The sequence below is a fragment of the Zootoca vivipara genome, chromosome 11 (assembly GCF_965207765.1).
Source record: "Zootoca vivipara chromosome 11, rZooViv2.hap1.1, whole genome shotgun sequence".
In the NCBI taxonomy this organism is placed as follows: Eukaryota; Metazoa; Chordata; class Lepidosauria; order Squamata; family Lacertidae; genus Zootoca; species Zootoca vivipara.
In genome coordinates, this window is record NC_142594.1 from 45,753,633 (window position 1) to 45,777,095 (window position 23,463).

At 42.1% G+C, this 23,463-nt stretch overlaps 2 protein-coding genes and 1 long non-coding RNA gene across 7 annotated transcripts in view; 2 read left to right on the forward strand and 1 right to left on the reverse strand.

Moving 5' to 3' along the window:
* Positions 1-985, forward strand: part of NCAPG2 (non-SMC condensin II complex subunit G2) — a 39,460-nt gene extending 38,475 nt beyond the window's left edge. For all 4 annotated transcript variants that reach the window (XM_060280907.2, XM_060280909.2, XM_088653795.1 and 1 more), the window contains exon 28: positions 569-985. In XM_060280907.2, coding sequence (XP_060136890.1) covers positions 569-620 — 52 coding nt within the window. In that variant the 3' untranslated portion in view covers positions 621-985. The remainder of the gene's footprint in view (positions 1-568) is intronic.
* LOC148684294 (uncharacterized) lies at positions 247-14,134 on the reverse strand. Of its 2 annotated transcripts, none has more exons than XR_015946322.1 (3): positions 13,999-14,134; positions 700-781; positions 247-374 (listed from the first exon to the last, which is right to left on the reverse strand). It is a non-coding gene; the product is annotated as an uncharacterized LOC148684294 (long non-coding RNA). The 2 variants fall into 2 exon arrangements; XR_015946323.1 differs by lacking the exon at positions 13,999-14,134 and adding an exon at positions 1,607-1,739.
* Positions 14,135-14,835: 701 nt separating this feature from the next.
* PTPRN2 (protein tyrosine phosphatase receptor type N2) overlaps positions 14,836-23,463 on the forward strand; it is a 615,253-nt gene continuing 606,625 nt past the window's right edge. Inside the window, exon 1 of the mRNA XM_035129839.3 lies at positions 14,836-15,316. Coding sequence (XP_034985730.2) covers positions 15,178-15,316 — 139 coding nt within the window. The 5' untranslated portion in view covers positions 14,836-15,177. The remainder of the gene's footprint in view (positions 15,317-23,463) is intronic.

Below are 23,463 nucleotides of genomic sequence, written 5' to 3' on the forward strand. Positions count from 1 at the left end.
CCAGCTGATGCCATTTGCAGATGGATACTCTTAGCCACGTCTCTCAATGTTAATAAACAAACAATGTTCTTAATACTTGGAGCTAGGTAATAAAGATTTTGAGTACTTTACCCCCAGTATCTTTCTCATTGTGAGAATGCATCAGATTTGTAAAATCTTAGGAATCCATCAAGGGTAACATGGCTTGTTTCCGTTAGCATCTTGTGCACGTTTCTTTCTTGATTATTCCAGTATACACAAGAGTGTGGAATGGGGATATGAGACAGAGTACTTTTGTTTGAAGCTCAGTGCTCTCCCGATAAGCTCTTTGGTACAGGAAACCTTGTACATAGAGTATACTGCTGCATAGGAAGATCACCAGGATGGGGCCTTGACTAGGAGAGATAAATTAATCAGTACAAAACCCAGTTCATAGTACCGTGAAGCAATTAATTTTAATCTAACATCCATACTTTTGCATAAGAGTATCAGAAATGTCATAGTAAGCAGATGTTTTAGTTAATGGAAAACTCTTCATTTGCCAGTCATTTGTGTAACTTACACAGCTGCTCCCTGCTCTTGTTTTCAGAACCCTCTATGAAACGGCTCTGCTTGTTTTGGATGAAATGATAAGTCCTTGACCATGTAACTATTTATATAAACTAAGGAAACAGTGAAGAAGATGAATTACACCCCTTTCAGAGAGCCAAATGACTTAACTGTGCAGTGTTTTGCCTTGAGTGGGAAAACCACACCACTTTGCTTTGTGCTTCCTTGTCACGGGACTGCTTCCATAAGTAATCTTTAAAGACAAAATCAAATTGTACATTCATTTTTGTAAGAATTGTGAAGAAATACTTTTAAATGCTAAAATATTTAAATGCTAAAATATTTTTGTACAATGCTTTAAATATGGCTTAGATCCTTGAGTTATCTTTTGTATATATTTAAAAAAGAGCTCTTTTGAATGGCATCCAGATCTTTACATTAAATCACTATGCAAACATCGGTTGATTCACATGAGGCATGCCTGATCAGCACCAAAACCTTTCACACAATGTAACTGTTAAGTAAGAAATGTCTTAACTTAATTTTTAATATGGTATTTCACATACCGTTATTGAATTCCGAGTAAAAAAGGTTTCTGTAATAGGGTCTCCTCAGCTACTGCATGCACACAGTCACAGGTTTACATCTTCACATGCCAGTGCAAATATTCCATTTGTCTTAGTTGGCAAATGGTACCTCTTCGTCTACAATAGGAGTGGGGAACGTGTGGCTTTCCAGATGATGTTGGACACTTACTCCCATTTAGCCGAACCAGCATGGCCAATGGTCAAAAAGTTGCCATCCAACAACATTTGGAGAGTCATAGTTTTCCTATCCCTGGTCTGTGGCCTTGTAGGCAGAAGCAGATGCCAATCTAGCAAAAGGACACCCACAAAGAAACATCTCCCTTGTAGTCATTCTATTTCTCTTTTGCTGCACATTCCAGCAGGCTTCTTATGAGACCAGATCTAGTCTTCTGGGAACCAATTTTGTCTGCAATGGAATTAATGTTGCTATAGTTTTAAGACTGGGGGAAAGCAGAAGTCCCTCCCCCCCCCCACCAAAGCAGTTTGTTTACCTGTAACTGGTGGCCTTCCATTGGCCATCCGGGGCCTGTGCAGAGTACATTTTGGGAATGTTGGTGGTGTGAAGTAGAGTGAGTACCTTCCTACTGGTACTTCAGCCTGTGTTTACTGCTGCAGGAAAGCATCATTGGGAATTGTCTCTAGGGACTGTCTCCTTAGCAAGTTCTGTCATCATTTCTCATGCATTCTGGGAGCTCTTCAAGTTCTAGCAAATATAGCATGCATTTTATTTCTTTGGTTTCCTTTCCATCCCTGCACCTACATCACAGTTACCGTTTTTCAAAAAGTGCTGTCACTTTTTGAAATTACCTCTCTGTTTTTGTTTTCTGGAGAGAAAGCAGAAAGTTGATTCATGCACTCACTGACAGCCACAAAAGAGCCATAAAAAGAACATGCAAAGAAAACATACCTAACATTAAAAGGTGTAACAAGTTCCTCCAGCCTTTCCTTATACAGTAACTTTGTTTCTTGCCATTCTCTGAATTCTTTTCTTATCCTGCCATATCTCATTGATGAAAGGTGCTACCCCAAATGAACTGGATTGTTCCAAATGATTTCCCATTGGAATGTTCTACTTGTTTTTCCAACTCCTCAATGCAACAGTTACATTAATACAAACCCAAGCTGGGCATTTAGCATCCTGAAGCACATCAATTTGAGACAGACCCTTTATGAACTTCCCAGCTTAGCAAAACCACTAAAACCAATTGGCCTAGTCTTCCAACTATAATCATTTTCAAGTTTATTCTCTTGAGTCTTGTCAAAGGCTGGGGGACTAAGGGGAGTTTGGGGTACAAATGGTGTTCTGCGTCACTTCCTATCTTTCCAAATACAGTGGTACCTCGGTTTAAGTAAACAATTGGTTCTGGAAGTCTGTACTTAACCTGAAGCGTACTTAACCTGAAGTGAACTTTCCCATTGAAAGTAATGGAAAGTGGATTAATCCATTCCAGGCGGTCCACGGAGTACTTAAACTGAAGCGTACTTAACCTGAAGCAAACTTTCCCATTGAAAGTAATGGAAAGTGGATTAATCCGTTCCAGACAGGTCCGCGGAGTACTTAAACCGAAAGTACTCAAACTGAGGCATACTTAAACTGAGGTATGACTGTAGCTTCTATTCCACATTTCCTATATAGAACATATGTGCTATTTACATACAAAGCACCCATAGACTTGACTCAAGATCGTTCCTTTATTATACCCAGTATTGTCTGTTTCTTGCATTTTTTTTCTGGAAAATTATTAATTTTTCATTGTTGTCCTATGAGTTACTGGGATTTGTCTCCTTCAGCCTTTTGCTGATGCAAACAAAATTTCAGAAATCTGCTACCAACAGAACTGTATCACTAATCTAAAACAAAATGGCTTGAAATTCTTGTCTTGCATGCAACATGACTCTCCTTCTTGGTTTTGTTCCTTTGAATGACTAATGGAAGCCATTCTGCTTTAAAATGAGTCTATTGTTCATACTGTCAAGAAGGAGCGTTATCTGCAGATTTGTAGGACTAATCACTGTTTCCATGTTCTGAATAGAACACTGGAAAATTTCTCCAGCACTCTTTACTTGAGCTGATGCTAGCAATGATAGGAGGCTTGTTCTAAACATTTGGTTTTTCTGTGGATTTTTTTAAAAAAACTACAAATGCAAGTATGAATGTTTCCTAAGTGATACAGTACAAATGCAGGAAAATAAGATGAAACACAACTGAACATAGTGCAGAACACATTTTAGAGCTTATTGGGTGGTGGCTATGGCAGAAAATTGATATTACTTCTCTGCCTCCATTGTGCCCATTCAGTGTCATTCAGCTGAACTACTATGACCAGTTTGGGATCTTCTTCAAGATCAGTTTACAGGAGACCTTTGTTGTAAAGCATTTTGTTGTGCTACTCTGCCTCACTGCTGTTTTAAAATATTCCATAGCTAGGTTATTTGACACCAGAAATCTCCATACTGCCTGGAAAGCTAATGCTGAGAAGTGCATGGCAGGAAGGTTATGGTTGGTCTTGGCTGCTACCTCTGTAAATTAATCCACAAAGAGGTACTCTTCCTAAGAATGACTGGTAGTATGGGAACTCAGGAATATTCAAATGCCTTTCTCTTCTTGCTTGACCGTGGTTCATTTGCATTTGATCCAAGTTTTCCTCTACTCACGTAAGAGCGACCCCCAGTTTGCTTCCTTGCCCTAAGCTCTGGCATATACCAGGGATCCAAGCGGGCTCCACAAAGCAGGAGACGGTGCTCAAGGGTGATTGTGTCAACAACCTGAGCCTTTGGATGTTCCAGTTGTTGAACAGGGCTTTGACAGGAGCGCCAGTCATATAAGCCAGAAAATCCACTGGATCCATCAGCCCCTGAGGATGGACCATCCTAAAAGTTCTCCTGCCTCTGCAGAGGGGAAAGTGCTGAAATGCCTAAAAGCATTACCATCGCTGGCAGGAATACTAGCATAACTTAAAAGCCAGGGCCCTCTGCTCACTCTCACTTCTAGAGGTGGGAAGTTTAAATCCTAATGGTATATGTTATACTATAGTCCAGGGAGAAAAAAAATCATTCTTTTATTGATTCAGAACCACTTCAGCGGAGGCCTAAACAGTACAACAGTCACATAAATTTAGTCAACTGCACTGGAATCTGCCTGCCTCTCCCCACAAGTTAATGGAAGAAAAAGCTTAAGATAGGCTAAATTAACAGAAGCTTAACACAAACTCTAGTTATTTTCACTTCACACTCTTCTCCCAGAAAAGAATAAACCATCTCCTGTATCCTGGCCAGTAATATGCCAATAGCTGGATTGATTTATGTATGATCTTTATATCAGGGCCCACTAATTTGTACCACGGTTGAAGAAAAGCAGAAGAATGAGGGTGTTCCAAGCTGATTGTCCACTGTCGGCTGTGGTTCTTGTCTCTAGTGTTATGACCACAGCATTCCGAGGGCCTTAAAAGCCCCATGGCCAGCTTTATCGCCGCATCCAAGTTCACCACTTCTTCATCTGGATCAAGCTGGTCCCACACTGGCTGTAACCAGAGTGGCAGGGAAGGGAAATTCCTGTGCATCAGAATCAAGGGTCCTATCCACAAAACATCCTGTCTCTGGTAGGTGGGCATGATAACTTAAAGGTGGTGTTGGGTTTTTTAAAAATTTTTTCCCTATTTGGTTTTTTAAAAAAAATGTTTACCACTTAGAGATGCTAAGGACGAATCGGTATCTAAATGCCTTTGAGCCAATGAAATAATATAAGTGATCTGTTTGCTCATCATCTAGGGCACATGAGACTGTCAGAATAATCAGAGTTAAGATATGGCACATTCTTGTGATTTGTGGTTCTAGGTGGCCCCTGTTTTGGTGCCAGCTATTTATTGGCAACACCTAAAAACTATGTTTGGTGTTGTATTTATCAGTGCCCCTCCCCTTTTCTACTATTGGCAGGGAGGTTGGTACTCTGAAAAGATTGTTTTGGGAAATTAATTTCAGCTCTTATATCTTTAATTTCTTCAGAGCTGGCTTTCAGTTCCCTTATCTCATTCAGCAGAGGGTTATACTTTTCCATGGTGAAGACGTTCCAGCCAGAACTTGAGCAGGGAGCTGCTGCTGCAGTTTTTTCCTGTCATAACACACATTCTATTTTCCTATTTCTGCTGGGTCTCTATTTCATCACTGACAACTATGTTTCCTTTTTTCAAATACAGTATCAGTTGTCCTTTTATATAAGGCTGTAACATAAGCCAAATATTAACTCTGTAGTCCTTTAAGGATGGAATGGAGCAGAACGTTTTGTCTGGTGGGATCATACATTAGGTTTGAGGTAAACAGGATTTTTTTCCTCGGGTCCAGCTCTCTAATTAAGAAATCTTGGAGACTCTCTTGAGGTTCTTGTACTACTTTTGACAGTTGTTAAGTAGAGCTCAGTTGCATCCTTTTCCCGATGATAGGATCATAAAATGTGTCTTGGTTTTATTACGTTAAAATCCTTTTTTATCTCTAGATAATCCCTCAAGCCGAGTTAAAGATAAATTGCCTAGATTGCAAACTTTATGATATTTGTCTCACTGTTGTCCTTTTTAAAAACTCATTTTGACGAGTCAAGCTCCTGAAACTCGGCCTGTCTGGCTAGTTATATTAACTTCTCTCCTTTAGATTAATTTCACTCCCATAGTTTTCTGTCCACCATTTTCCTATCTCTTTCATCCTTTCCTCTTTCTTTTCTTTCACTTGCTGTGTAATGTAGTCAGAACCTCAATCTCTTAACTCTCTTTGGAGTCACTACCAAAAGGGCCCCATCATCTCTCATACCTATCAATCTATTAGATTGCTGCAGGCCTACAAGCAGGGGTTCTGAGGCTCACCTTAAGGCCTGCACAGATTCATATGGGTAGAGGTGGTACTTCAAATAGCTGGATCCCAGAAAGTTTAGAACTTTAAAGGGCAGTATCAGCACAAATAGGCAACAAATGCTGCTGTTCCAGCAATAATGCTATATACTCCAACCACTGGGCCTCCATCAGTATCTTAATAGCTGCATTTTGTACCAGCTGAAGTTTCCATACTGTCTTTAAAGGCTGCCCTGCATAGAACACATAGCAATAACTTAGTTTGGAAATAACCAGGGCCTGTGTAACTGAGGCACAGACAGCTATCTCTCTAAACCAGAGATGAAGAACAGGGAAGCACTCTAAATGTTGTCTGACTACAGCTCTGATCACCCCTAGCCATTGAACATGCTGGCTGGGGCTGATGGGAGTACTAGGCTAAGGTTACCAGATTTTTTTAAAATGAATCCGGGGATACTTTTAAACTTCAATAGATTTTGTATGGGGACTGGTTTGTAAATCCGGTGATTGTCCCTGGGAAACGGGGATGTCTGGTAACCTTATAATAGGCCAACAAATATCTAGAGGGCCACAGATTCTCCACCCATACCCTTAACTTTCTAGATCATAAATGCAAGTCATGCTAGAACAGATCTCCATGCTTCTGAAGTCTGATTTCTCTAGAGAGGAGGCCATCCAGCAAAAGACATTGTACAGAAATTTCCGTGCATGTTAATTCCTGAAGGCTTTTTGTTAATATTGGCTCATCTCAAAATGTGCTGATGTAAACACTAAACAGATGCTTAGGTCTTCAGTTAACTCTCACTAAGCATTAGCATTTTCACTTAACCACATGCCTTATTTCCAGCTATTCTCCCAGGTAATCGCTACTGGTAACTGCAGTTCAGTCTGAGACTTAAACTCCCTTTCAAAGCTCCTTTCCAACTGCTCTTCTTTGGCAACATGTAAAAGCCATTATCATTTAGCTATGGCCTAGGGGATAAAATAGCACCTCACAAGCTACTCGTCATCACTAAAAATCAATATTGTTCATATCTCACTGAGGCTCAATCTAGAAGAATCTCAATCTCCCATTTTCTCCCCATTGGTAAACTGCAACTATTTGGCAAAATTGCACAGGAATATACTTGAATGCTTAAGGTTGGGGCGGGTGAGTGGGGGGGGGGGATAATAAATTTACCTCTGCTGTGGGTTGAGCAGGATATTAACATCTGCTGGCTTCCTCCAAGTATTGTAGAAAATCTTCCAAACCCTGCTGCTGTTATGAAATCATTTCTGCAATCTTTTCCTTTCAGGAAGATGAATGCATTCATCTTAATTTGCAGCACCACTCCTAGAGTTAGAGTTAAAATGTATTTTATGTTCCTCTGTGTTTCATTATGGTGAGAAGTCCCAAGAAGCCTATCCACACTTAGAACTACTGGGCAAGATGCAGAATTTCTAGATAGAGCACCATGGACGTTGTTGGAACAGCAACACAGTTGAGGTGCCTCTACAGAGGAGGATGATCACCCATTGCAGGAGAGAAACCCTTGGAGGAACATGATGCACAGAAGCAGGGCTATCGGGAGCCTTGCTGTGTCACTGGAGCTGCAAAATGGATCCCAGGTCCTCACCTTGGACACCATTTCTGGGCTAGAGGAGCTAGGACAGCAGTTGTCAACCTCAAGACACACCGAGTTGGCTGTGGAAGATACAGTGGGCAGAATTATTCCTGCCACCCCCCACAGGAGGAAGAGATGGGAGGAGATGGACGAATAGTTTTCCATTCTTGACCTAAGCCCTTCAGATCCAAGGCTACTGACAGTGGATGAGTATTTTGATAACCTGCTTGCTACCTACCGAAGAAATGATATCAGAAAAAGGAGAATTGCAGTTTGAAAAATAGCAATTTGAGATGAAGGAGTAAGAAGTTCTCAAGCCATAATACTCCTGCTTTTGTAACCTATCTTAATAATATCCTGCTAAGCTCATTATGTTGGCCTGAATGCAGGGATTGGAAAAAAATATGTCCACATTAGAGGCCCCAAACTCCTACCCTGCCAGCAATCTATTTTCTGATTCTGGACCAGAGGAGCAAGAACAGCAGTTGCACACCTCAGAACACTCTGAGGTGGTTTAGAAGGTATTGTGTACAGAACAATTGCTGCCAGAAGGAAGAGACGTCTGGTGGTGGTAGGTGACTCCCTACTGAGGGGGGACAAGAAGCAGCAGTGGGCAGGGATAACAGAGTGTCCCAGGAGGTGTGCTGTCTTCCAGGTGCAAAGATTCATGATGTGACAGAGAAGTTGCCATGTCTTACGGTATAAAGCCCACTGACTACAAACCCTTCCTTTTGATTCATGTGGGTATAAACTACTGCCAGACACAATCTTTAACATATAGCAAGTGACTATGAGACTCTGGGCAGGATGCTGAAGGGCCTTGGGGCATAATTCCTTCCTGTTGAAGGTTGTGGCCCAGGAAGAGAGAGAGAAATACTGAAAGTAAACCAATGGGTGCCATCGGGAAGTTTTTGGCTTTGAACATGAACTCTGCTTCCTTGAGGAAGGTCTTCTGGCAACTCTACAATTCTATTATTCTATTCTAAGTTTACACACCTCCAAATACATACCTAACATTAGTGCATATCTGTGACTTAGTCAATATTCTTTTCTTTTTTGGGTGATAGCAATATACATTTGCAAAATAATTGCTAATTATGCAAATAAATTTGTAATATACAGTTATTGACCCACACTTGCATGCATGAAAGGGTTTAACAAGCTCAGGTTGCCAGTGGGGGTGGAGCTTAGCAGGCTTCCTGCAGCATTTTGTTTCCTTCCCGGTATCTTCCTCTTCATGCTTCCTGGAAGAAGGATCCACGCAGAACTAATTCTACTTTTGTCTCCATCGTCCTCACTGATGTGTTTTACAAAGGCTGCTGACAGGTGGCCACCATTCCTTGAACTGGCTGTAAATAAGGCAAGCTGATGGGGACAGACTGAGATTTGTGGGGCCACCCCCCATTTTCCCTAACAGAGCCATCTCTACTGCCTAAAGGTGACTGAAAGCATGATTGCATGTCCCATATAGACCTGCCAACCAAAGAACACAGTGGTCTTGCCAGGTAAAGTTGGTGCAAAGTGTTCCTGAGGTCACATGTAGCAATTAATCCTGGATCATCCTGAGGCCATTAGCCTGAATTATGAGGGAAGACTAAATCAGCAAAGGTGGATATGAATTCCACTCTCAATAGTTATCTTCATGCTGGCAAGCACACCATTAGCAAACAAGACAGGTGGGAAACAATCCCAAATAAAGTGTACAGGGCTGACTGAACTCTTGACTCCATTCTTAAAGGTGGTTATCATCAGTGCTGTTCCAAAATCTCATCCAGTTTGTCATATGAAAGAGGCTTCCATTTTTCTGTCTTGTTCTTGGGGCACTTGGGGATTATTATTGTTGTTGCTGCTGTTGTCAATGTGAGGTTTTGATCTTACCTCAACATTGTGAGGCGGCCAAGGGCGGTCTGTGTGTGCCCCCCACCCCGTAGATATTTCTCCAGCACCCCGCAGCCTCCCTGGGTGCCTGCACTTCATAAAACAGCTAATGTGAGAAGTGACCCCATGATATATTCCCCAAGGCTTCAATTGGTGTTTTGGCACTGGGGAAGTTCCAAAGCCTAATTATAGTACAATGTCATGTTACAGATAATATATACAAATGGAAAAATCAGTTTTGGTGTTCAGGTCCTGCTTGCAGTTGGCCACTGTGGGAACAGAACACTGGCTTAGAAAGGTTCTTCCTGTGTTCTTATGTTCAGATCATAACAAGAAGTTTACCAAAGAAAAGTATTGCAAAATAAAGGGAGGTATATTGCTCATCTTCCCCCATCCCAAAAGTTAGCCAAAGTTGGCACATGAGCATAGTTAGTGGATCAAACATGTACTGTTGCTTTCTGCAAGAGATCAGCTGGGTTTACTTTGCCAACAAGTATACTGCGAAATCTGTGGTCAAATAGCCCCACCCAGATTCTGTATAGACATTCTAATATCTTTGTATACACACCCTGTGAACCCTGGATCTTCTCTACGCCCTGTAAACATACACATGCAAATTAAGGAGTGGCGCCCTTTTAGAAGGAAGGAAATTCAAGAAAGATTCCACCTAAACATTAGGAAGAACTTCCTGACAGTAAGAGCTGTTTGGCAGTGGAATTTGCTGCCAAGGAGTGTGGTGGAGTCTCCTTCTTTGGAGGTCTTTAAGCAGAGGCTTGACAGGCATATGTCAAGAATGCTTTGATGGTGTTTCCTGCTTGGCAGGGGGTTGGACTGGATGGCCCTGGTGGTCTCTTCTAACTCTATGACTATGATTCTATGAAATTGAAGCAGAACATAAGTGTGCCGGATGTGATCTCACTAGGAGGCGTTTCTACTGGAAAATAGACACCTGCTCCACCTATTATTATTATATTAATAAATTTGTATACTGCCCTTCATCTATAGACTTCAGGGCAGTTCACAACCTAAAAATACAAGACGAAGAAACATAATAAAAGCAAGAACAAAAACCAATACCGCCCGCAACCCCTCCCATAACACACTTAAAAGGGCATTGGAGGTCAAGCAGCCAAGGGCCTGGTTAAAAAGGAACACTTTCACCTGGCGCCTTAAAGGGTTTATAGGTCAAAACCAGCACTTGGGCCTGGAAATGAATTGGCAGCCAGTGCAAGCAATGCATACGTAAACATAATAAAAGGTACTGTATCTATTTTAAGGTTTCTGTAGCTGTTTTTGCCATAGTCCTATGTTACGATCACTTGCTATTCAATAACACTTTGATTTACTGCTATGATCCCCTCCCACCACCACCTTTGAATGAACTATGTATCTGTGGTTTCTTTTGTTTTGCATTGCCTCTCTTTAAATAAAAATACTTCCACATTCTCTAATTGATTGTATTCAGCGCAAACCAATGCCAATATTGATTTTAGTCTCCTTTTTTTGCTGTCAGTTGCAGAAAAAACAACAATGACTGCTCAGTAGTAAGCTTTGATATCAAAGTTTTGTTCATCTATTCTAGTAGTTCACACTCCATTAAAAATACTTGTAAATCATATCTGACATATGTAAGCTTTAATTTTCTCCCCATGGTAGAAGCTTATGAAGCTGATGCAGAAGATTTCCTGTTGTTCTAAATGTATTCCCTTACTAACCTCGTCTTTAAATAGCTTGCATAAACCAAGACTGTCATCATGCAGTAGAAAACCCCATGCTACCGGTACATGTGTGTTGGCTCAGTTGCATTCCTGGTACAGGCATGGAGACAATGACATGACCTAACTGATGTATATGCTAACATGTAAACACAAAAAGAGTCCTGCTACTAGGTAAGACCAAAGGCCTTTCTGCTCCAGCATTCTGTGTTCCCACACTGGCCAATCAAATGCCTACAGAAAGCCCTGATAGGATATGAGTGCAATAGCCACTTTCCTCTGTTGTTGCCCAGAAATTGTTACTCGGAGCCAATGCCATCTCTGATCCATAGCTGTCAACTCTCCCTTTTTTTTGCGGGAAACTCCCTTATTCCAGCGCCGTTTCCCTCTGCTATTCTGGATTGTTAGATATACCATAGACTGTCCCCGGGACAGGTGAGGCTGCTGCTGATCCCTTATTTTCAAATCCGAAAGTTGACAGCTATGCTCTGATCCTGAAAGCAAAATGTAGCCATCATCACTAATAGCCCTTAATAGTCACTTCCCTCCACATCTTGTTGCAGCAAATTCCATTGTTTTTTAAAAAAATGTTAAAACCTATATTTATTGCCTATTTTTAGATTATTACTGTTTTTCCTTTATTGTTTTATGTATTGCATATTTATGTGTGCTGGTCAAGAACCGTAATCAATCAATCAATCCATTGTTTAACCATGTGTTTGAAGTGGTACTTTTTTCTGTCTTGAATCTCCCATGCTTTAGCTTCATTCGAAAAGGAAGAAAAAGCCTTTATCCACTTTCTCCTAAAGTAAACGGGTTTTATGGCATCTGTCATGTGGAGAACTCACTTGGATAGGCTTTATAAATAAATGTTGCTCCCCTATGCTAGAGTCATTGAGCTACTTTTCAATACTGACTATTCTGAATAGCAGCAGCTTTCTCTAAGGTATCAGATATTTTTCAGCTCTAGGGTTTGTGCTAAGTTTCAAACCTGGAGCCTTCAGAATGGGCCCATCTGCATTCTGCAACACTATGATAGGATGGGTGTGTTGTTTTCAAACACACAAAAAAAGCTGAGGAGTGGGTAGTTTGGGGATTGTGACGCCTTCCTCTTGCTAAGTTTACCATTGTTAGAGTGAAAATGGGAGTTTGGGGTACCAGCTGACTATATAAAAGATTCCCAATCTTTGAGGGGATAGGATAGAGGATTTAAAATTGTTCCTAATGTATTTTGTATCAGTGTTGATAAAAATGTTGCATTTTTATTTACTGTAGTATTGCCTTAACAGTGTAGTTTAGTAACTTGCAAGCAACAGAAACTACACTTAATTTCTAATATATTTTGATAAATGGTAACTAATGATAAATACCTTGTCTTGTCACTTTCTGCCATATGTTATTGTCTTAGTCAGAGTTATGTTTTTCATTCCATACAAATTCAATACGGTCATTTTTCCAGGGTTTCTTTTTTTTAAAAAACTACATACTCTCTTTCCAGCCATATGGCTTGCACAGCCCATGAGAATTTAACAATTTAATTTTCAGCAGCTCCATTTTTCATTGTGTCCTTTCCGTATTGCCTATCTTTGCATTTTTGTTTGTTTCTACTTCAGTTTATCCATCTGAAGTTACATATCTTGCAGTAGCGAACTTTCTTCAAACCATAATTCTTTTAAAGCAAACTCATAGCTTAGAATAAGTGCTTTACATAAACCTTACCATGCCTTGCAAGAAAAATATTCAAAACACTGGTGATGCCCACTACAGGCTGCTCAAATAGTGATATTTGTTTAGTGATCCTCAAATATGCACCTAGATGTTAGAAGCTCTGTGTTGTCCTGCGCCAACCAAGTTCTATTCAGAGTAGGGCCACCAAAATGAATGGACCTTAGTGACATCCAGTTCCAATAGGTTTACTCTAAGTATGACTAATGTTCACTACAATCTTACAGTCAGGCATTTTATGCATGGCTAAAACCAAAAAGTGGGGAGTAGCACAGTTTGCATGTGGCAAGGAAGGAGTGTTCACACATACATAAGTATATGTGAAGGCTCCCTCCCTGCAGGTATCCATGCTACTACTTGGGATGCTATGGGCAGGACTAGTCAACATATGAGTGCACCCCACCCCTGCCCTAGTCTTACCCCTGCAACTAATGCTGGAATAGGACTTTTGTGTTAAAGAATTAAAGAACAAGTACCGGTACTCTAACCTAGAAAGGAAATGAGCCAATATTGAATACTGGGGAGAACAGACCCCCAACAACAAGACCACTACCACAAATTCAGAAGTGCATAATAATTTGTCCAAAGACAAGGACTGATCCTGGGAATGCAGGTTGGCCATAAATGGATTGGTTAGAACAGTTAGGTCAAAATCAACAATGTTGTGTGTTTTCACTGCAATAGGCAGTCCAGAGGGAAAAGTGCAAATATTTTCCTTTAATAAGTCCAGGAGGGGACTGGGCAAAATGATAACTATAGATGAATAACTACCCAGTGGTTAATCAGAGGGAACAGTCACACTTTAACATTTTGATGTTATCAACAACAGGAGCGACATTACCTGTGGCTCTCCAGTTTTTCAGACAGTGTAATTAACTCAAGATGCTAATTGGAGACTGAGCCTAAGATCTTTGGCATGCAACCTCTGCATGTGTTCTATCACTAAGTTACGCCAATCAAACACATTTTGCTGTGTTACATAATAAGTAACAACAACAGATTTCTCTCTACCTTAGTATAAGGTTATCAGATTTTTTTCAATGAATCCAGGGACACTTTTCAATTTCAATGGATTTTGTATGGGGACTGATTTGTAAATCTGAGGACTCTCCCTGGGTAACCTTACCTTAGCTCCAGGAGAAGGTTTTCCAAGTCAGCAGAGCTGACCCTACTCAACAGAGCAGATGGAGGCAGCAAATGCTGTGTGTGCAACACACACTATCCCCGTCCCCTATACCCTCAGTGCTGTTGGTGAAGTTGCATTCAGTTCTGTGTGCGGGTCTGTGCCTGTAGAGATGCCATCTGACCCTTTGCCTCAGGCACCAAAATGCCTTGGGCCAGCCCTGCAAGCCAAAGGTGTGTGGCTTTTAAGAGCAGAAGAAACTCCTTTCTGCAAGAGAGCACAGCTCCATGAGGAACGCCCAGCTGCACAGGCACGCAGCCCTCCTCAGAGATGCACCCTGGAGTGAATTTGGGCAGGTGCAACTTGTCATGCTCCACTTCCTGCTCGGATCCTCCTTTCCCGCTCACAGCTATTAAAAGCACACGAGCCCTCCTCATTGGCAGCAAGGCGGACCCCCGTCCATTGAGCCAGCCTTCCACTGAGGAAAACCCCCCAGGCGAACTACTAGCCTCCTGGGCCCTGCCTGCCAATCTCACCCCAAGCATTTAAAAAAGGAGGAGAGCTCTGCTTTACAAGCACACATACCTAACTCACCCCCCCACCCCCAACCTGGTGGCCAGAGAGCGCCTTTGGAGCAGGAAACAGCGGGGCTTCCATTTTGGACCCTCCCTGACCTCGTCCTCTCCTCCTTAGTCGGATTTGGTCAGCCAGTCCCTCTACCTGTAGGGAAGTTAAGCCCTGGAGAAGCGCGGCCGGGATGGAGGGAGGCAAGAGATGGAAGGGGTGTTGAGGAGGAGGAAGAGGGAGAAGAAGGGCCAGCGGGCGCGCTTGGCCCGCCTTGGCTGAGGGAAGGCTGTGGAGCTTGCAGCGCGAGCCAGTCCTGCGAGAGCAGCAGCAGCGCGTCGAAAGAGCTGCGCGAAGAGAGCAGCAGCAGCAGCGGCAGGCAGTTCATTGCGAGGAGGAGGAGGCGCCTGGCGCTGCCGGTCGAGGAGGAAGCGAGGCAGGGAGGGGCTGCCTAACTGGCTGAGGCTGGCGAGCCGAGGGGACGGCGCTGGTCGCTGTCCTGGGTGTTGAAGGGAGACCGCCGGGGAGCGCCTGCAGCCTGGCCCTGGAGCCGAGGTGGCATGGACTGAGCCGGGCCGGGCAAGCAGGCAGCAGGCAGGCGCTTGCCATGGGCCACGCATGATGGGGTCGCCCGGCACCTCCAGCCTCGCGTTCCGCCTGCTGCAGCAGCTGCTCCTGGTCCTCGTCGTCGCCCGGCACCGGCAGCCCCTCCGAGGCGGAGCCGCCGCCAGCGCCGCTGGAGCAGAGGCCAAATTCGGTGAGTGGAGAGCTGGGCTGCAAGGGAAGGAGGACGCGCAGGGCAGGAGGCGCCGCTGCAGCCGCCGCCGCAGGAGGGAGGAGAGGGCGGGGAAGGGGAGAGGCTGCCCGCCAGGCGAGGGCAGGTGAGCCAGGGCCGCCCGTGGGCGGGAAAAGTGGCGACGCCGATGCCGCCATCCCCTCGAGCCTCTGAGGCGCAACTTGTGAGGAGGGCGAAAGGGCGCGGGGATCCTTCCCTGGCTAGCGCAGGAAACTCTGCCCTCCAGGGGCCTGCCTCTGTCCCCGCGGCCGAAATCCTTCTCCTGAGGAGACCTTCTGTTTCTCTCCACACACCCCTCAGTCGACACGTATTAATTCCTCGTAGACTAAACTGTCCCCTCACGTATTCTTACTGAGGTGCGCAACACCTGCTCTCCGCGCGTGCCTGTGTATTTAATTATCGGTAATAGGCCTATAATTTCACAGCCTTTGTATACCGCTTGATCAGGGACAAAAAACCTCAAAAGCGGTTTTGTATGCATGTGTATACAGATACACCCAAACTTACATGCGTGTATTTCTAGTCCCCTGTTGGCAGAGATTTGGGTCAGCCCTTGCGCACCTGTGTGTTTTTATCTGTCCCTCCTCCCTCAGGTGCTCCCATTGCCACCCAGTTGAGCCTCACTGACTCACCCCTTGCAGGGCTTGAGGGGAGGCCACTACTACTTTGCAGACCCCCACTCCTCCATGTTACACCCCACCCCCAATATTCTGTCCTCATGGACAGCTGCTGCTGCTGTTCCCCTCAGAACCAAGAGATTTCTTTCACAAATCATCCTCTTATAAGTTATATTTTGTGAAGTCCATGGAGGGAAACCACTAGCAAAGCAACTGCATTTCTACTTTTGGCCTCCACATGCGCCATATGCACCTTATTACAGTGCCATCTCCAAGGGCTGCCCCAGTTACTTCAAGAATGTTCATTCATTCATACCCACAGGCTGCTGCAAACATCCTACATCTTACCCTGCTCTTTTAATGTTCCTTGCTAGGTCCACCCAAAGTTAGACAACCAGCTCATTGACTTCCTCAATGCACACCACTGATATCATCACTATTTATTTCCCCCACTTGAAACATCTCACCTACTTCCCAGTAAAGCCTGGTGTTGTTGTTTTTCCAAAATTCTACATTGTTGTGAAGTGCCCTGAGATCTCTGGGTGAAAGGCAGTATACAAATTTAGTAAACAGCAGCAGCAATAATGCGACATTCAACTCACTGAATTCTTGATCAAGAAGTTCCATTAGTCACATGTATTAGAGTTCATAGACAGTTTCTTACTGGAGAGTCACACATTCCCTTGGTGAGGCTCTTACCCTTCAACCTTTTTGCCAACCTAGCTTATTTCCCTTCTTCAACCCCCCCCCCAAAGCAATATTCAGATGGACCATTTCCCTTTCTCACCTAATTAATTCAGGTAAAGTCATTTATAGGTCAGACTCCCTAGGCTAATTGATCTTTACTATATACCCATCAAACTATCATCTCATTGAACATGCTGGCCAAAGATGGAGTTCTTTTTAATTGATATTACCTTTTTGTACTTGTAAGCAATCCTTCTATATCAGATACACTGAATATATATTCCTTGCCAATAAACACTCCAAATGAAGGAAATCTTCAATATAGTTTTGTAGTCATTATTCAAAACCTTCCCCCCCTTTTAAGAGATATCCTCCCAACTCGACTAATGTTACTATTAATCTCTAAAACTTGCACCATATCACTCTTTACCTGTTTGCGCTTCCTGATATCTGAGCTCCGCAAATTAAAAGTATTCCCGTTATAATTGTAGTGTATAGTGGTATTCTGAAACTAAAGTGAATTCTTACTCTATAAGCCCATTTATTTTGCCAATAACAATATAGTGCAGATTTCAGTTGCAAACTCTCCTAAACAATGACATGCTGACAGGACTATCATTACAAACTTCCTGTAATGAAAACAAAAACTTGTCTTTTAGCACCTTAAAGTCCTACAGATTTATAAGCTTTTAATCTTCATCACAATCAGTCTTGTTGTAGCCTTTAAGGTGCCATAATAATAGCTTTTGCCATAAAAGCTAGCTTTTCTATCCCTCTAGAATTTGTTCCCTTATTAGCTGATTCCCTATGAACACATTTTATCATTGAAATTCTACATTCTCACTGGAGCCACACAGATACCTAGAGATACATTAAAGAAAGCCAGACTTTGAAAAGGACATATTAAGTCACATACTGAGAATCTGACTCAGTGCCATTAATCTGTTCACCCCAAGCTTACTTTATATGGGGGGGAAAAACATTTTTACTTAGAAGCCACCTGAGACCCTGCAGTGTTACAATGACCTATATAGGTCATCCCAGCCTCATCTTTGCTATTATTTTTGTGAGAGAACAGGTTGCCTCAGCTTGTGTCCTTGTAGAGCGTGGCACCTACTGACTGTCTAGAGCAGGTAAAAGAAGAATCAGCCCTACATTAGTCTCTGTTAAAAGCTCTCTATTATCAAGGGCAAATTAACAGAACCTATGTTTCCGTGCTTGCTTCCCAGCTGAAACGGACATGGAATTAAGCTGATAATATTTGCAGGAGTCTGCATACTGAGATTAAATAATAATGTGTTCCATATGTTAAAAGATGTGGACAGGTGTTTAAAGGAAGACTGGATTGGAGTTAGCAGCACTAACAATTATAAATGGCACAGAAAAATCATTTTCATATCTTGTTAAAAGATGCACTTGTCCAGAGTAAAACACTACCTGTTATTTATAAACTGAAATCCACCCTTTCACTGCTCCTTAACACATTTATGTATTTGCCTCATAATGGTTCTAAGCATGCATTGCAAATAATTTGGGAAGCACAGGAAGGATAACACAAAATCAGTACGTGATTTTCCCCAGATGGTTTTTGAAAGGTCAGCCTGCACACACTAGATTGATTTGTGCAAGCACTAAAGTCAATTTAAAGAACAAACCTGCCCTTGAATTAAAAAGCAAACTCAGAACTAGTTAGGCAACCTTAGAGACAATAATAAATGGAGCCCACTCCTTTTTAAAATAGGGAAGTAATTTGAAATCCCAGCAGTGTGTCTGAAAAGGAGAAAGAAACAGGAAAACAAGCACTTTGCTGTGATTTAAAAGTATTTCACTATTTTAAAAAGGAGTGGGCTCCATTTATGACTGTGCCTAAGCTTGCTTAACTAGTTCTGAGTTTGTCATGCTGTGGTGGAAATAGTTTTAAAATATTTTTTAAAAGAGATTATAGAACATTATCACTAGGACATGGACAAATCGGCACCAGGGTCTTTTTCTTTGTTAATAAAGTGTTGATAGTGAGAGAGAAATGTAGTGGTGCCAAGAAATGTGTTTCCACCTTGAAAATAAATATCTTTCTGTAACATCTGACTGAATATAACCAAAGTAAATGCCACTACTATACATTTGAAGAGCAGAAAACAGATGCAGGGCACTGATGCCTCGCCTTCGAACTATCAAGTTTATGTTGTTGCTTTTCCATTTTCTTGTTTCAAAATACTGAATGTTGAATTTTTAATGTGTTCAGACATGCATAAGTAACTACTTATTATACCAGCAAACATATTATTTGTTTTTATAGTGCCATTGATGCATATGATTCTTTATACAGCAACATTTTATTCATTTGGAATATTTGGGACCTGCGTTTTCAATCTGAAAAATGTTCCCAGAATGACTAAGAATTATTATTTTTTAAAAAGCAACACCAAACAGATTTAAACAGCAAAATAAAACCTTAAAGCTAAAACCTGGAATAAATCCACACTAGAATAATAATAATAATAAACAAGACAGGCTACCTAAAAGGCCTGGGTAAGTAAAGGCCTTACTTCAGGTTGATGCCAGGCAAGGTTTTCCTAGGGAGAGTATTCAAAGGATGGGGTGCCACAACTGAAAAGGCCCTCACATGGGTCACCATCTTAATATTTTGGTATGCTTTATCTTATGTAAAAAATAAGTGTCACTGGCTCAAAGAATTGTAGATTGTATGATCTATAATTTAATATTGGAAGAGGAAAGCAACAGAGAAAAGTGTGGAGGGTAGGGGGAGTCAAGTGGGATGAACAGGTACTAATGCAATGACTTGTGTTTTCAGTTGGGGGTGATGACTAAAGGATAATGACGAAAGGAGGACTTGAAGGGAGAAAGAGAGAAGAATGACACTATCAAGAAGTTATGGGAGACAGTTTTCTAGGTATAAGGAAAGAAAGTGAGAAAGGGTGAAACTTCCAGGAACCAAAAGTATTTGGTACTGCTGAAGATGGTAGAAGCAAGGACCACTGTAATGGATTTTGCTGTCCACTTAGATGGCTTTAAAATAGGACGATACAAATTCATGGAGGATTGGACTATCAGTGGTTGATAGTTATCATGATAATACTATTTCCACTGCCACAGGCGATATGCCTCTGAACCACCAGTTACTGGGGAACACAAAAGAGAGAAGGCTATTGTGCTCGTTTCCTGTTTGCCGGCTTCTTGTAGGTGTCTGTGAGAGCATAATGCTGGTTCTACATGGTGCCCTCTTCAAAGGCTGGGAAGCTTCCCTGAGCACAGCCGTCTCCATGGGAATGATATCTTTCACCAAAGATTGAAGAGCTGCCCTGGACAGGAGTGCCAACTTAGCCCCGCAACTGTGGGTGCCTGGGGAATGGGTGCCATGCAGTGTGTATGGCCCTGGCACCGAAATTTGTGGGTGCCTAGCCCCTTCATGGGGAATTTTGTGGGTGCCCAGGCACCCAGGGCCCCAGTGAGTTGGCACCTATGGCCCTGGACATGTCTCATTTAAACCTCATTCCCCATTGATTCAAAGTTCTATCACATTGAAAGGATAGGGAATAAGGATTCAGCCTGTGCTGGAGGGTATGTGTGTGTTACACTCCCCCTGAAAACTCAGGTTCACTGCTTGGGTGTACTCCTGGATTAAACCCTGAGTCTAGATGCTTAGGTTTTGGCCAGGAATGTGTTTGCACATTGAAAACTCGTGTGCCAGCCACACCTGTTCCTGGAGTTGTCTAATCTGGCCACAGCGATAAATGGCAAGAGGAAATAGAAGTTGTAGCTTGCATGAACGGATCTATCCTAATCATGTCATGGCCCAATGCCAGATCCTACAGACAAGGAGGAAAGACTGGACTACAGATAGCTTCAAGTAAGCAACTTGTTCCAACAGAGTATGGCAGCAAACAGAACTTCCTGATGCTCCTGCTCTCAGACTCTCTCAGCCTGTTCCCCCTTATGACTAACTATAGAGTCTTAACGGGCCAAACCTCTGGCCTAAGATGGCCACCCCTCCTCAATTTCCTAGTCTCTGCACTACTGTACTGGTGAGGTCCTGGGGGAAGGTTTTGGCTTCTGAGAGGGAAGGAGATTGCCGTATATCACCTGTATTTCTAGCTTATTTGTTATATTTTGATGTGATATTCTGGTAGCCCAATAGGCTCAATACCCGGATTCATTTATTTTTAATAAACCCATTATATTTGACACTCCCCCCCCCCGTTGTTGCCGTCTGCTTAAAGTTGCATATATATGGTAATTTTTCAGAGTCTTGAAGATGGCATTGCAGAGATGTCATCTGCTTTTGTCTCTGGGCAAATTGGTTTGGCAAGGGTTTTTTTCTTAGTTTTTTTTTTAAAAATATCACCAAGCTTTTATACTGGCAAAGCTGAAACTAGTCTCCAAAAGTAAGATACGGTAATACGTTTCAGTTGAGAGTTTTGATGGGAAACCTTATGGTAACATATCCCTTCTCCAAATGCCTAGGAACATTTCTGATGTGGGCTCTTCAATGTATTTTTAGTACTTGAAAGAATGCTTATCTACAGAAGCACTCATGTAGCTCTTTAAAAAGAGGCTTTCCATTTATTCACAGCAATGCTCTGCTGCTGCAATAACTTTTTTTTTTAAAAAAAATTATAAGGTACTTTCACCTCTCTAGCATAGAAGTAAACATCTTACTTTTGATTTTGAGGACCACATAGCCTGACTTCCTCTATGTCAATGTCACCTGCAAACTTGAAAGCCTCAGATAAAGGAAGGTCCATTGATCTGCCTGAGCACCAGGGAAATTATGGTATCACTCCTCCTCTGTGTTCTGGAGGTGTATGTCACCCCCTGCATCCCCCTCAGTTCTTGGAAGCCATATTTGTCCTCTTACCCTTCCTTCTTGGGTTCCATGATCACTATAGATGGTGGCAGCAGTCACAAAATTAAAAGACACCTGCTTCTTGGGAGAAGAGCGATGACAAACCTAGACAGCATATTAAAAAGCAGAGACATCACCTTGTCAACAAAGGTCCGTACAGTCAAAGCTATTGTTTTCCCAGTAGTGATGTATGGAAGTGAGAACTGGACCATAAAGAAGGCTGAGCACCGGAGAATTGATGCTTTTGAATTATGGTGCTGGAGGAGACTCTTGAGAGCCCATGGACTGCAAGAAGATCAAACCTATCCATTCTGAAGGAAATCAGCCCTGAGTGCTCACTGGAAGGACAGATCCTGAAGCTGAGGCTCCAATACTTTGACCACCTCATGAGAAGAGAATACTCCCTGGAAAAGAACCTGATGTTGGGAAAGATGGAGGGCACAAGGAGAAGGGGATGACAAAGGATGAGATGGTTGGACAGTGTTCTCGAAGCTACGAACATGAGTTTGACCAAACTGCGGGAGGCAGTGGAAGACAGGAGTGCCTGGCATGCTCTGGTCCATGGGGTCATGAAGAGTCAGACACGACTAAACAACTAAACAACAACAACCCTTCCTTCTGCAAATGGTCAGTGCTCTCAGAGTTTATAAATAAAATTATAACGCTGCTGCTCATTTGTCCAGCGTGGTCAAGCAGATTCCGCACATGCAGAAACAGCTATACAGTTGCACTTGTTTGTGTTGGGACACACAGTGGTCACAATGCACCGTAATATCAATTAATGTAATGTTTCAGATATTTTGTGTATCATTGAAGTCCAGTGAACGTTGAAGCCTGGTGCTTGAATCTGACAAAGTATTACCTGTGGAAGTTTGTACCACAATAAATGTATAGGTCTTTAAATTGCCACAGGACAGAACTTCATAAGCCTTGCTGCAAATGTTTAACGTGGCTAAACTAAAAAAGTCTGGTTTGGATTTGAAATATGTTATTAGAATCATGCAAGTGATAATCTGAAGGCAGTCCTGTTTAGGGAAGTTTTTAATGCCTGATGTTTTATTGTATTTTAAATATTTTTTTGGAAGCCGCCCAGAGTGGCTGGGGAAACCCAGTCAGATTGGGCAGGGTATAAATATTATTATTATTATTATTATTATTATTATTATTATTATTATTATTAATTTTGATAATGATAATAATGTTTTAGCATGTGCCTGTTGACACGAGCCAAACCTAAATTAATCTATTTTATAATAAAAGTTTAGATGCATTACATGCACATTCTAACTCATCAAGCAAACAACATTTGCAGGAATTAATCTGCAACAACGTAAAAGAAGACTCAAAAGCTCTGCCTAGGTCTCTGGAATTTGGCATAGGAGAAAGAGAATTTGCCACCAGGAGTTAAAGGAAATGGGTGGGCACCTGAGAATGATTTTCTATGTAAGCAAATTTATGAACGTTAAAGGCGAGGAAAATGAGCTAGTGTTTGGAATAAGTACTCAGCAACATATGACACCATTTTTAAAATAGTGGTTTCCTGGGAAATCATTTGTTTTCTTGTGCTTACATAGTGCTTACAGTGCAGAAGGTAACTGGAGGCGAATATTTATGAAAATCGTTTGTGCTTGAAGGAATGCATATACAGTATAACAAAAGCGGACTTCTCTTCCAATATTTTTAAGGTAAAGAAGGCAAATCCTCCACTGCTGTGATTCTTTTGCCTTCGAATATTAGAAAAATAATTTGACATTAATATCCTGTTTTCAGTCATGCACACAAGTTGCAAGTGGTTAAGACGGAAATCCTATACAGTACACACACATCTCAGAGAAGGTCTTATTGAGGTGATGTCTAAGTAAAAATGTACAGGTTTTCACTGTTAGTCCAATTTAAATCAATGGAACTAGAACATAATTTTGTGGTGGATTGAAGGGACT